The following is a 12,961-nucleotide window of genomic DNA, read 5'->3' on the forward strand; positions in this document are numbered from 1 at the left end:
GCTCACTACGTGCTCTTGCGAGGCCGAAGCCTATCAATTAAAACGTATTAGCGTTTTATATAATATAGATTAGCCATATGATGCTCACTACGTGCTCTTGCGCGCCGAAGCCTAACAAATAAAAATAAAAACTGTTGCCAAAGCGAGAAAAGAAATATCATCGGTTTTATTGATACATACGTATTAGCGTTTTATATAATATAGATGCGTGAAATAAAAACAATGGATACTTCAATGAGAAATTTTATGCTTAAAATGCTTCTCTTGGACAATCAAATTAAAACTTTTGAACGATTTTTCAGTATTGAGAGCTAAAATTGCATTCACCCACTGTTCAAATTTGAAGGTAGGTAGGTATTTTAATTTATTGTCGTCCCTTTAAATCTGCTTAATTGTCTATTGGCGACGGCTGAAAAACCATAGACATGACATCACAATTTTGATCTTTTGCCGAGGGATGGTTTAACTGCTTCGTTAGCCAGACAAGTTGAAAGTTAGTCTAGCAGAACAGTTACGGTAGAACAGTTTAACCGTAACGCTGTATTTTCCGTCCCTACGCAGGCTGATCAAAGTGGTCACCCACCCGCTTAATGACAGCAACCATTGATGCTTGACTTCGGTGTTCAACTGGGAACTGCGTCTTTGCAATCAGTGCACTGAGGAACCTCAAATTTTAAGACTATCACAAACGGTTCTGGAGTCACACTCACGCACATAATAGAGTTATACATAACCTTTTCCGAATATAGGAGGTCCCGCAGTGGACTGATGGTTAAGACACGGTTCCCAGCAGATCACCGAAGTCAAGCATCACTGACTACGGTCAGTGTGCGGGTGGGTGACCACTTGGATCAGTTTGCGTAGGGACCGAGGGTGTGCGGTATTGGTCCTCGTTAAACTGTGCTACCGTAAAGTGCTCGACTTCGCGCGCAGGTCGTTGGGCTACCGAAGCGGGGGTGCCATCCCCTCCGCAGAGGATCAAAATTGTGATGGCATGTCTTCGGATCATCCTCCGGGATGTTTCCCAGACCGTCGCCAATAGCCCATTGTGCAGCTCTAGTGCGACGCAAATTAACAACAACAACTGAATATAGGAGAGCATATTTTCAGAAACTACCGATAATCCTTTGTAGTTGAGGGTATGTTTTGGTTAGACAGTAAAAATTCCTCTTAAAAAGTGATTTTTAAATAATTATTACTAAGGATATGTGTTTTTTTTTAAATTCATGTTCATGCTAAATATTTTATAACTATTTTCTTTTTTAGGATTGCGCAAACCACAAGTTAGAAATCATTATCAAAGGTTCTGAAGATAAATATACTTTCTGTCAGGGTGACAGAATTGGAAATTTCATTACTGCAGTAACTGACGTTCGTGTTTATTTTCGCGCCTCATATTCGAACTTCAAACTGTATTTCACTATTAGTAAGTTATTGTTTTTTGCACCACATTTATATTAAAAAAAAATACAAAATAAATATAACAATTTGAAACAGCTTGAACACTTTAAGGAAGACACTGTTGTGTTAAAACGACATAAATATTCAAATTTCTTTTCGAATGATCTATAAAGACTTGAAATTTTCTCACACCAGTTTGGCAATTACGATCAAGCATTTAATACAACCGATTAAGTTTCATCTTTAAAAAAAAAAAAAAACTCTGTTTGAAATTAATCTATGCTCGCTCAAATTGTCGTGACTCATTGATGTGAAACATGATTGAAAGTAAAATGTTTTTAAGTGAGTTTTTCTTCTATTTAGAACAAAAACTATGGGCCGCGATAGCCTGGTCGGTAGGGCGCTGGGCCCATGTCCGAGAGTTCGTGGGTTCGAACCGCGCCGATAGAAGACTCCCCCTATAGTAAAATAGTGGCTGACGCACGTTAAATCTGTCGAGTCGCAAAGTCCTCCATGTTCCCATAACAAATCAACACCTCTGGGGGAACTGGATCGGGGTTCGATCATTCCCTGATTCAGGTCAAAATTACGATCTGTGGAAGAATGAATGGGTCCGCCCTATAAATGGGTGCGACGAATTGGGTGGCAGAAGTCAAATTCTCGGCCATAGATGGCGCCACTGAAAAACAAGAACAATCGCACCCCCTCTGCCTTAACAGGAATATGTCAACAACAACAGAACAGAAACTGCTTAGTCATTCATTAATTAAGTTCTCCCTAACGTCTTAAAAACGTATTAAGAACGAAAATATCACATTTTTCATGAACGCAAAATAGTGGCAAACCAAAACTTTTATGTATGTGCTAATATCTTTGGGACTGAAATTTCACGCCCTTTGCTATAGTATAATATTTAAAAAAATATTTTTTTTAAAATATTATAAGTTATATTCATTATCACCGTTCGCCTTCTGAGCCCATGTCTGCGGGTTCGATCCCCGGCCCAGACACCGGATTTTCGGGATGCAGAAAATCTTCAGCGGCCATGTCGTATGATTATGCGGCATGTAAAAGATCCCTGGAGTGCCTTATTGGCTCTTGGCATTTCCGGCAAAATTAAATTCCTAGTGTACTTTAGAATCCAAATAGAGTCTCGGTGCTGCCATCTAGTGTGGCAGAAACTAGACGCCCATATTAACATGGCCAACGGTATCTCACCCATTGTGGTGGTCCTGAAAGAGTGGATACCACTTCTGGAGAACTCACTAGGTCTGCTCATAGGGAAGACCTTTCGACTCCGATAATTTTTGCACATGATCTTGTGTGCGTTTGATGATTGTTTAATAGTTAGTGTTTATAACGATATATGAATGGACTGTAATTTTAACGATTAGTTTTAATAAAGGGCGTTCACCATAGAACAAACGCAACAACGATGCATTTTTAATTGATATCCAAATTTTTTTATTAGAGGATGCTCACTATAGCGCATCCTCAACAACGACGAACGAAGTAATAATTATAAACATAAACATTAAGAAACGCTCGCCAAATTGGCGAGCTATCATCTTTACATGGCGACGTTACACATTTAGATACATGATATTTAACATCCGGGATAGCCTGGTCGGTAGGGCGCTGGGCCCATATCCAAGAGGTCGAGGGGTCGATCCTCGCCGGCCGAAGACTCCCCGTGTAGTAAATGGTGACTGATGCACGTTAAATCTGTCGAGTCTCAAAGTCCTCCATGTTCCCACAACAAATCAATACCTCTGGGGGTACTGATCCAGGAGTTTCCTTGTCTTTTGGATTGGTTCAAAATTACAAGGCTACGGAGTTGAACGTAAGTAGTCGTAAACCCATGAAATTGGGTCGGCTGTTCAACGACGGTTATAAAATAAAATTAAAAACTGATCATCTAGTAAAAAAAATAAATTAGAATTTCAATCAAATTGATAGTTTTAAGAATAAATCATTGTTATTATTATTCAATGTGAGTTCACAATATACAAGTATAAGTAACAATTTAACAAATCATTAAACAATATAACAAAAGTTTTTTTACATTTTTTTTAGTTATCAAATTCATACTATTAGCAAAATCAAAATTATTCAATTGGCAGCAAGCATAATTTAGATATCGCACGTTTATATGTTCCAGTTGAAGTGCGAATTATAGCTACACGTGCATTATTATCTTTACCTCGAATAACTTTTATTATCCGACATAAAGGCCAATTAATTACACACGGGTGTATTGTCTTCTTTTAAAATAGCCATGCTGCCTGGGACAATATTAATTTTCTTAAAGTTCCATTCATATCTTTGTTGAAGGTGATTTAAATAATTCTAGTTCCTCCAAATTGCTTGAACAAATTTAGTTAATAATTTCCACCTACTTATTCGATTTGAAGGTACATTTATTTTAGGCCCTGCTATGGTAGGTATTGATCGACCGATTGAAAAATGTGCCGGAGGTAGAACATTAAGATCACTAGGGTCATCTGATAAAGGAGTGAGTGGTCGCGAGTTCAAGATAGATTCAATTTGATTAATAACACTTAAAAATTCCTCATACGTTAATTTGGTAGTTCCTACTACTCTTTTAAAATAAAATTTAAAGGATTTAACACCTGCTTCCCAGATACCTCCAAAATTAGGTGCTCTAGGCGGAATAAATTTCCAAATTATTTCTTCCGTTGAACAGTAGTTATTTAACTTACCTTTTGATTTTATCCACTAAATTATACAACTTTTTTAGTTCTAAATTAGAACCCACCATATTTGTAGCGTTGTCACTAATCAAAACACTACTCTTTCCACGACGCGAAAAAAATATTTTCAAACAAGCTATTAGCGCATCTGAAGTTACTTAAATCATCTACCATTTCCAAGTAGATAGCTTTAGTGGCCAAACAAATAAATGTAAATTTTGTGATAGACTCCTTTACGTTGATTTTTATATTTAATTAAAAATGGTCCCGTGAAATCGATCCCTGTTTTATTAAATACTGCACCATGGTTAACCCGCTCTGGTGGCAGATTTACCATTACTTGATTAGCAACTATAGGTTTTTGTTTAAAACAAACAACACAACTATGAAAATCTTTCTAGCTAAATTTCTACCTTGCAAAGGCAAAAACTTTTCTCTAACATAATCCAATAAGGCTTGTGGCCCTGCATGCAAAAACTTTACATGATAATGTTGCATAATCAAACTAGTCAATTTATGTTTTGCTGGTAATACTATAGGAAATTTTGAATCCTAATTCAAATTCGATTGTTCCAATCGACCAGCTACGCAAATAATATCTTTATCAAGAAAGGGATTTAAAAACTTTAACTTACTTTTTGGAGATACGGACAGTCCCTTACCTAGCAATTTAATTTCTTCTCGAAACTCACCTCTTTGATCAAAACCTATGCAAAGTTAATTGCAATTAAATAAGAATCTGCGAACGAAACTAAAATTCTAATTAATTTAATGTACTTAGAGCAATTTTCAATTAGGTTAGCTAAACAATTATTATTATCAAATATCACTAATGAAGAAGTGTCCGGCTGCGGTTTTAGTTCAGATAAATATTCACTTGAGTTATTAGAAATTATCTCTTTGTCTATAGTCAAATTTAAACCTTGTTGCAAAAAGGATGGACCATTCCACCAGAGAACTTCCGATTGAAGTTTTGGAGGTTCCAGACCACGTGACACAAAATCAGCAGGATTATCTTTGGAAGACACATGGTGCCATTGAAAGTCACTTGTCAGTTCTTAAATTTTACTCACTCGATTTGCAACAAATATCTTGAGTAGGTGTGGCGACTGTTGTATCCAAACTAATACGATGGTAGAATCCGACTACAAGTGAATAGCTGATATGTCAAGGTTTAGACATTTGACAACCTTTGTTACAAGTTTGGACAACAGCACAGCAGCATTTAGTTCCTACTTAGGAATTGGAATTGTCTTCAAGGAGGAAACTCTGGATTTACTACAAAGGAGGTTAGTTGCGATTTCTCCATTCGATGTGAAGCACCTTACATAGATAGCTGCTCCGTGTGCCTTTTCACTAGCATCGGCAAATCCATTAAGCTGTCTACAACTTTCAGTTTTTCCATTAGCACAAATCTGTTGATGTCTAAGTAATTCACTTTACGAAGTGAGTCTAGAAACTGGTTCCATTCTCGAGCTTCTTTTATCGGAAGTGAATCACTCCAATCTATCTTTAGAAGCCAAAGAGCTTGCATGGAAATCTTTGCTCGTGTAATTAAAGGTCAAAGGAGGTCAAGGGGATCGAAAATTTTTGCAATAACTGATAAAACAGTTCTCTTCGTATATTTAACAGGATTGTTAACAGTCATTTTGAAGGTAAAGCAATCAACTTCACGTTTCCATACGAGTCCCAGAGCTTTTACTTCTTTTGAAGGATCGAACAAATAGTCACTATTCACAGAGTTATAACCTAGAAGTTGGGGATTATTGGAGCATACCAACGAGCAAGTATTTGAGAAAGTTATGCTTGCAATTCTTTTGTAGTATCCAATGTCTCTGATCCAGACAAACAATCGTCCATTTAGAAATCGAACATGACGACAGGTGCTGCTATTGGAAATCTTTCACATTCGTCAATGATCAGTTGTTTTGAAGTTTGTGTTGTCAGCGACGGGGCACAACCAAGGGCACCGGCAGCGGGGTGCAATTGCACCCCCTGGCTTTTTTTTAAACTATTAAAGGGATACAGAAAAAAATTTTGTCATAAAATTTTTTTATTAAAAATATTTTTATTCAAAAACAAATAATTAAGTAATTATTGATCTATAACAATTAAAAAATTGTTTAATCAAACAAGAATTGTAAGCGTCTTGTTTGCTGTCCAAATCTGTTTATAACTTTTTCAATGAATTCTGAGTCATCTTTCATTCTTTTCTTATGCACACTGAGCATGCTCAAATTTGGCAGATATCTAAGCTATATTTTTAAATTTCATTTAATAAAATATAAATAATATTATATTTTCTATTAGTTATTTAGTTTAACAAAGGTGTATAACACAAACTGACTTCTCACAACTGTAAAACTTCATCAGCACAATAAATACCAATGTTAAGCGTGCACAAACACGTTAGTATACGAAACTATTGTTTGTAGTTATTTGTGTTTCAAAGTCAGTAGCTATGCCAGCGCCATCAATACAGTTTATCGTGGCAAAATTTGCAAGCACAGGAAATTCGTACTTTTTTTTTAAATATCTTGTTAACAATGAAGAAATGCATCTTGAAAAAAATTAACAGATGGAAGTATATGTAATAACAAAACAAAATGTAATAACAGAATATTTAAAATTTTTTTTGGCGGGGGGTAGTTTGTTAGAGGGTTGCACCCCCTTTTATATTATTCTGCCGGCTCCCTTGGGCACAACTTGTACCATATGTGACAGTTTTCAGTTTGTAACCTTAACAGGATCATCTGCACTATTTTTCCATAAAATTCTCAAACGATCTTGCTCTGATCTTCATGCACTAAAATTTCTCTACACATCTTTTTAATATCCGCTATAAATGCGAATCGATAAGTTCGAAAACGACATAAAATTGAAAATAGTTCTTCTTGGACAATTCCACCGTTCAAAAGCTGAGAGTTCAAAGAATATCCAGTTGACGTGGCTGACGAGTCATCAAACACAACTCGGAGAGGAGTCCAGCTCTTCTCACGACGGTAGACACCTTGATGGGGAATGTAGTAGGTCATTTTTGACTCCTCAGATTCGATCACTTCGTGTGACCTAAACTTTGATATTCGCCCAAAAATTTTTTTTATACAGAACCAGCATAATTGGTTCGTTCACTAAACGTCTATACAACCAGTTTAATCTCCGAAGACCGTTGTCTTTCGATTCGCCTAATTGAGAATTACTTTTTTCTCTCATTGGCATTTTAACCTTATAACGGCCTGTATCCGTTCTCGTATGATTTTTGACAAAATGTTCCTCACATATTTTTTTTTCGTTTCCTTGAATAGCAATTCTTTCATCAACTATTTCAATTTTCCAAAATTTTTCTAATGTTTCATTAAGATTTTCGGTTTCTTTTAAAAGCCCACAATAAATTCGATTTTCAGTTTTTGGTAACTAATTATGTATCCGAATTCCGAGTCCTGCATCATTATTTTATGTTCGGAAAGATGTATTCTATTAGGTTTCAAAATCTCGAGAAATTCTTCCGCATCCAACAATAGGTCAATTTTTCCAGGTCTATTAAATGATTGATCTGCTAAATAAATGTTTTGAGGCCAATTAATATGGGTAACATCCATATAATTTGACGGCTTGACATCAGTAATTTTTGGAACAATAAGAAGTTCTAAAGATTTCAAAAAACTAAAATTGTAATTTGAAATAGTAGTCTTTGTTTTAGACTTAACGGTCATTTCTAATTCATTTACTCCGGAAACCGCAAGATTTATTTTTTCTTTCTTTAAGCCCAATAAATTAGCGCAAAAAGTAGAGCAATAGCTACACTGATTCCAAGGTCAAGAATTGCTCTTCAAATATAATCTTTCTCCACTTATCGATTCAATATAAACATTTGCAGTTGCCTTTCATTGAAAAACAATTTGAATTTGAAACCAATAATTCTTTTTCTATAATGTGGATTTCACTTTCACATTCGTTTGGCAATGTGCCATGAGCACGTGAATCGAAAATTTTACAAGGGAGGGGCTCCTGCAATGATTGACTAGACTTAATATTATGTTCAGACAAGGCGCCTGAACCGTTTATTTCCTTTGAAATATGCAATAAACTATTATGCATTTTCCCACACTGATTGCATAAATATTTCAATGAGCATTTGCTTATATGATGACCTGACATTAAGCATTTAATACACAAACTATGTTTCTTAGGTACAGTCCGCAAAAAAAAAAAACGAATCACCCTGAATAACTTTCATTCTAATGATCGGATTTTCACGAACTAAGTGTCAATCTTAATGGTTCCTGGGGGTGACCTCAAATATGCTAATTAATTAGTGCTAACTATTAATTAAGTTACGAAATCAGACACAAAAACGTACTTTCTCTGAATAAACATGCATTTTTTTTTACATATTTGGATTTCTTATCTTCAAAATATAGGGGGTAGCCGCAATCTGGGAAATGTGGTCCCCATAGTTTGGTCAGGAGAGCGATTCAAAGTTCGTACCCCTTAATGTTAATTTCGCTTTTTGCGTTTTGAGTAATATTTTCAAAACTAATGAAGCAATTCAAAAAAAAATTGCACCCACTCATAAAACTCATTTACCCAAAGATAATTTCATGCAAAAAGTAATTTTTAATAATTATTTATTATTTTTTATTATTTAATTAAAGTGAGGATGAAAAAATATTGAATTATAAGGTATGAATTTTTTTATACCATATTAATCTACATATTTTTCAATTGAAAAATCTAAAGTTTCAACTGTTTTTATTTATTAGAAGCTAAGAAAAATTTAAATGAATTATTTTAAAAAAAATAATTTGGCGACAATAAAGAAATAACTAATCTGGGCGATTAATATTAAAATGTGATAAACTTGGGAGGAACTTGACTTCGCGCGCGTAGCGTAAAATTTCATTCATATTTTTTTCGCTAATAATCGTTTGCTAATCTTTTTATTTTTATTTCTTTCACACTATAAAATACGATGTTTCTTTTTTAGTCATTTAATAATTTATTTGCAATTTAGTAAAGAATTTTGAATAAAAAACACTTTATTCAACAAATGTCTAGTTTTAAAAAAGCGTGCTTCTGATAGAATACACCAGATTGTGCTTATTTAATGTGATTATTTTTTATTTTTTTTATTTTGTTTTTCAATAACTGATACAATTCCAATAATATACATACGTATGCATAGATTTGGAATAATATATTTATCAATTTCTTGAATATATATTTTATAAATATTAATAAAAATACGTAGTCAACATTTTTAAACATCTCTCACAACATCGCAAATTTCTCAACATCTTATAGGGTAAACTAAACAATGAAGGAACACTTAAGCTTAGCTTGCCTTTAAAAATAATTCATAAAAATTTCAAAATTTGTAATTTTAGCTAAATGATGGTGTCGACATATTTGTTATTAAATGCAAATTATGTAAAAAAAAGTTAGATAACTTACATAATATTGTTTTAAGCTTTTGGTGGTTTAAATAATAAGTAGTAAGATGACCAAGTGAAGGAACAGTTCTTACCAGTGAATAAACACTAAATTTTCCAGTGAATGAACACTTAATTTTGAGAATGTTTGATGCTCGTTAGGAATCCGTAGGCCACACAAGTGTCTAAAAACAAGATTTTTCTTGGAATTACGACATATAACCATAGTTAATGTGGAAAATATTACTTTTTTTTCAGTCATGGAATGGAAAGTAAAATATGTTTGAATACATAATTTAAAAAAAATGTTTTTCTTTTTTTTTCTCACAGTTTAATAGTTCGTTCTAAATTATGAATGTTTATCATTGTGTAATCCGATGATGTTTTTATTATTATTATAATTCGATCATTTTTTTGTTTACTCTTTTCCCCATATTTTTTAAGCTTTTTTTTAATCTTTTTTTTCTGTTCGTCATGAGTAATTTATTTCTTTTTCTTTTGATTTAACCTTCCTCTTTTTTCCAAATTTTTGGCCAATGTAAATGTATTGTCGAAATTTCTTTTGATTTTCCTGTTCCATTTCCAGAATTCCTCACTTTATAATAAATGAGAAAATGGAGTTTCGAAGTTTGTGTAAAACCCATCTCTCATTGACTTATATCTAGTAGTTACTTGTGAAACCAATTGTTTTTGCAGCTAACAATGCCTCAAGAGGACTTATCTCAAAATCAGTTTTCAAGATACTTTCATTATTAATGTTAGTTGTCTCAGCTTTAGAGCCAAAATTTGATTATACAATTGTTCTTTTTGAAATAAATTCTTCAATATTGAGAAAAGCACAGGCTATTGGATATTTGGGAGATTAAAGTTTTCTGTCAATGTTCCTTTAAAAATTTGCAACATAACTTGTGAGATTTCCTTCTCAAGCTTCTGAAGAAATAGCGCATCGTTACTCTCGAAGCACGTGCTTTGTTGATAAGTTGCCTTGCTCATTAACTCTTGGTGTCTGTTTTGCATGCATTTGTTACAGTCAACGTTTTCTACATCGAATGGAAAAATATCGCATTTCATAAAAGCATTTTAACTTCATCAGTTGATGCCTCAAATCTTATTTAATGGATGTAAAATTTTCTAGACATATTGTTTTACAATTCTTTTGTTTTCAAGATCTAACGAGAGATTTCCAAGAATTACGTAGAAAACTAAACCAGAAAATTTGTTTTGAGGAACAAAACTTGCTCAGTTTCAAATTGATATGAGATTTATACCTATCCAGAAGAAGCAAAATATGGAATTTGATTGCATTTTTAATTAGCCATGGGTAGAAACATTTGCAATATATTTGTAAAATGTTGCTGCGGTCATCGTTTCATTTCATGAATAGCTTTTTCCAATGAAATATGTAGCAGGGACTGATTCTGTAATATCTCAACGAATTCTTCTGTAAGGAAAAACTGACAATGGAGGTACTTTTTCTTTCCCAGGTACTTTAGAATATAAATCCTTATAATTTTTAAGGCCGAAGATTTTTCCCGTTTAAGGGCAGTATTCAACTCTTGTTTCATTCGCATTGTAAATGCAATCACTTTATAAAAGGATGCCAGGGCTACTTCTCTTCTAAAGATTCTTCTGAAGTTCTTAAAACCAGTATTTCAAATTTTATTCTCTAAGGGAAGTTTTGCCTTTTGAAATTATCTTCGCATTGCACTGAGTTATCGGTGGATGTCGCCTTAAAAAAACTTCACCCATTTTTCACCTAGATAATTGTCTTTAAATGGATTTTTCCTACCAGTTCCCGTTAAGACATTGAAGACGGCAATAAGATAATAATTTGGCTAATTATTGGCACAAAATCCTGCAAAGAAATTTTCCATTCAAGCTTTTATTATTATATTTAGTTGTTATATTTAGTTAATAAACATAGCTTATTAAGGTGTCTAAGGTATGATGTAATAACTAATCACTACATTTATAAAGATAAATAATAAATTAATTATTATTATAATTCTTTAAATAAATTTAGCAATTAAATTTGCATATTTAAATGAAATTGTTATAGGAACTGTTCATACTGAATTTTAGGAGTCCTCTATGTCGCTGAACTACTAATTATCCATGTAAAATCATATTTCACACATACTATTCATTCACTGGGAAATCTATTCTCAGTGAAGGAACATGCCTGTTCCTTCACTGGTTAGAAGTTTTTTTTATTTTATTTTTAACATAATTTTGATTTATAATATGACAAAAAGTACAAGAAAATTAAAATTTTTCTTTTATTTTCATTAACTTGAAAAAATCCCAGTAAAGGAACACTTGTTTATTCATTGGTTTTTCATCGCTCTGTAATCCAGCTAATAAACACCCCCTAATCTCAGTACTTGCTTATGTTATGATGCTTAAAATAAATAAAACGTAACTTCAATGACCATATTTTGAATTCTTTTTTTCACAGTGAGAAAAAAAAAGCATTATTATATGCAATTAATTGTAGTTTAAACGGATAACAACAAACACTGACCTTATAATTTTGTCAAAGAAACAAGGCGTTGAACAGATACTAACAAATTCAAAACTTTTTCCAGAGAAGACTCAAAGACCAGGTAACTAAATGCATTGTTAGATGACTTCCTATTGTTAGGTAGTAAGCTACTGTTACCAATCAATCTAAATTAAAACGTTTAAAATCTTATTTCTAAGAAATATCTATGAAATGCTCCTTCATTTGTTGGTTTACCCTATATCATCCTAATCTTAAAAGAAATTTCCGGAAGTGTATCGCAGAACTATTTTACCAACTATTTAATTAAATTTTAAAATTTTAAAAATCTTATTCTTTACCATTTTACGTTTATTATTTCTTCATTAATATACTAATAAATTTTTTCAGTTCTTTAATTTAGGTTTTCTTTAAAGTAAAGTTCCGTTCTAAATTATAGTCAAGTTTTCTTAAAAAGAATTATTATCTGCTAGTTAAGAATAAAACCTTGTTAAGAAATTAAAAACATTCCGCTATTTAGAATTATTTAATGCAAAACAGCTGATTATTTACTAGGCATACAATTTTTTTTTGAAAAAAGAGTATAAATTATTGATTGTCTTTTTTTGTTTTGTTTCTCGCGACTTCAACATAGATTATCTAAAATAATTTTGATGTTTTATAAGTCACTACAAAGAGGATAAAGATACCGAACATGAAAAGCTGTGGAATACGTAGCCAATTTTTTTAGTGTCTTAAAATATCTCAGTATCTTAAATGTCGTCCTACTATCTTAGTTGTGAAACTAAATTTTTAATTATCTGACCACGTGTGATTCACTAATTATTTCATTATATCTTTTACTCTTTAGGATACCAAGTATATTTTTTTTGATAATATACTAAACTATTTTGTTTGATTTTTTACTTTAG

The 12,961-nt window shown here is 32.7% G+C and overlaps 1 protein-coding gene across 1 annotated transcript in view; it reads left to right on the top strand.

The window, feature by feature from the left end:
* LOC107437791 (uncharacterized protein CG3556) overlaps window positions 1-12,961 on the top strand; it is a 69,864-nt gene that overhangs the window by 11,561 nt on the left and 45,342 nt on the right. Inside the window, exon 3 of the mRNA XM_071186047.2 lies at window positions 1,267-1,426. Coding sequence (XP_071042148.1) covers window positions 1,267-1,426 — 160 coding nt within the window. The remainder of the gene's footprint in view (window positions 1-1,266; window positions 1,427-12,961) is intronic.

The sequence above is a fragment of the Parasteatoda tepidariorum genome, chromosome 9 (genome assembly GCF_982258835.1).
Source record: "Parasteatoda tepidariorum strain Cologne lab strain chromosome 9, Ptep-v5.0, whole genome shotgun sequence".
Taxonomy (NCBI): Eukaryota; Metazoa; Arthropoda; class Arachnida; order Araneae; family Theridiidae; genus Parasteatoda; species Parasteatoda tepidariorum.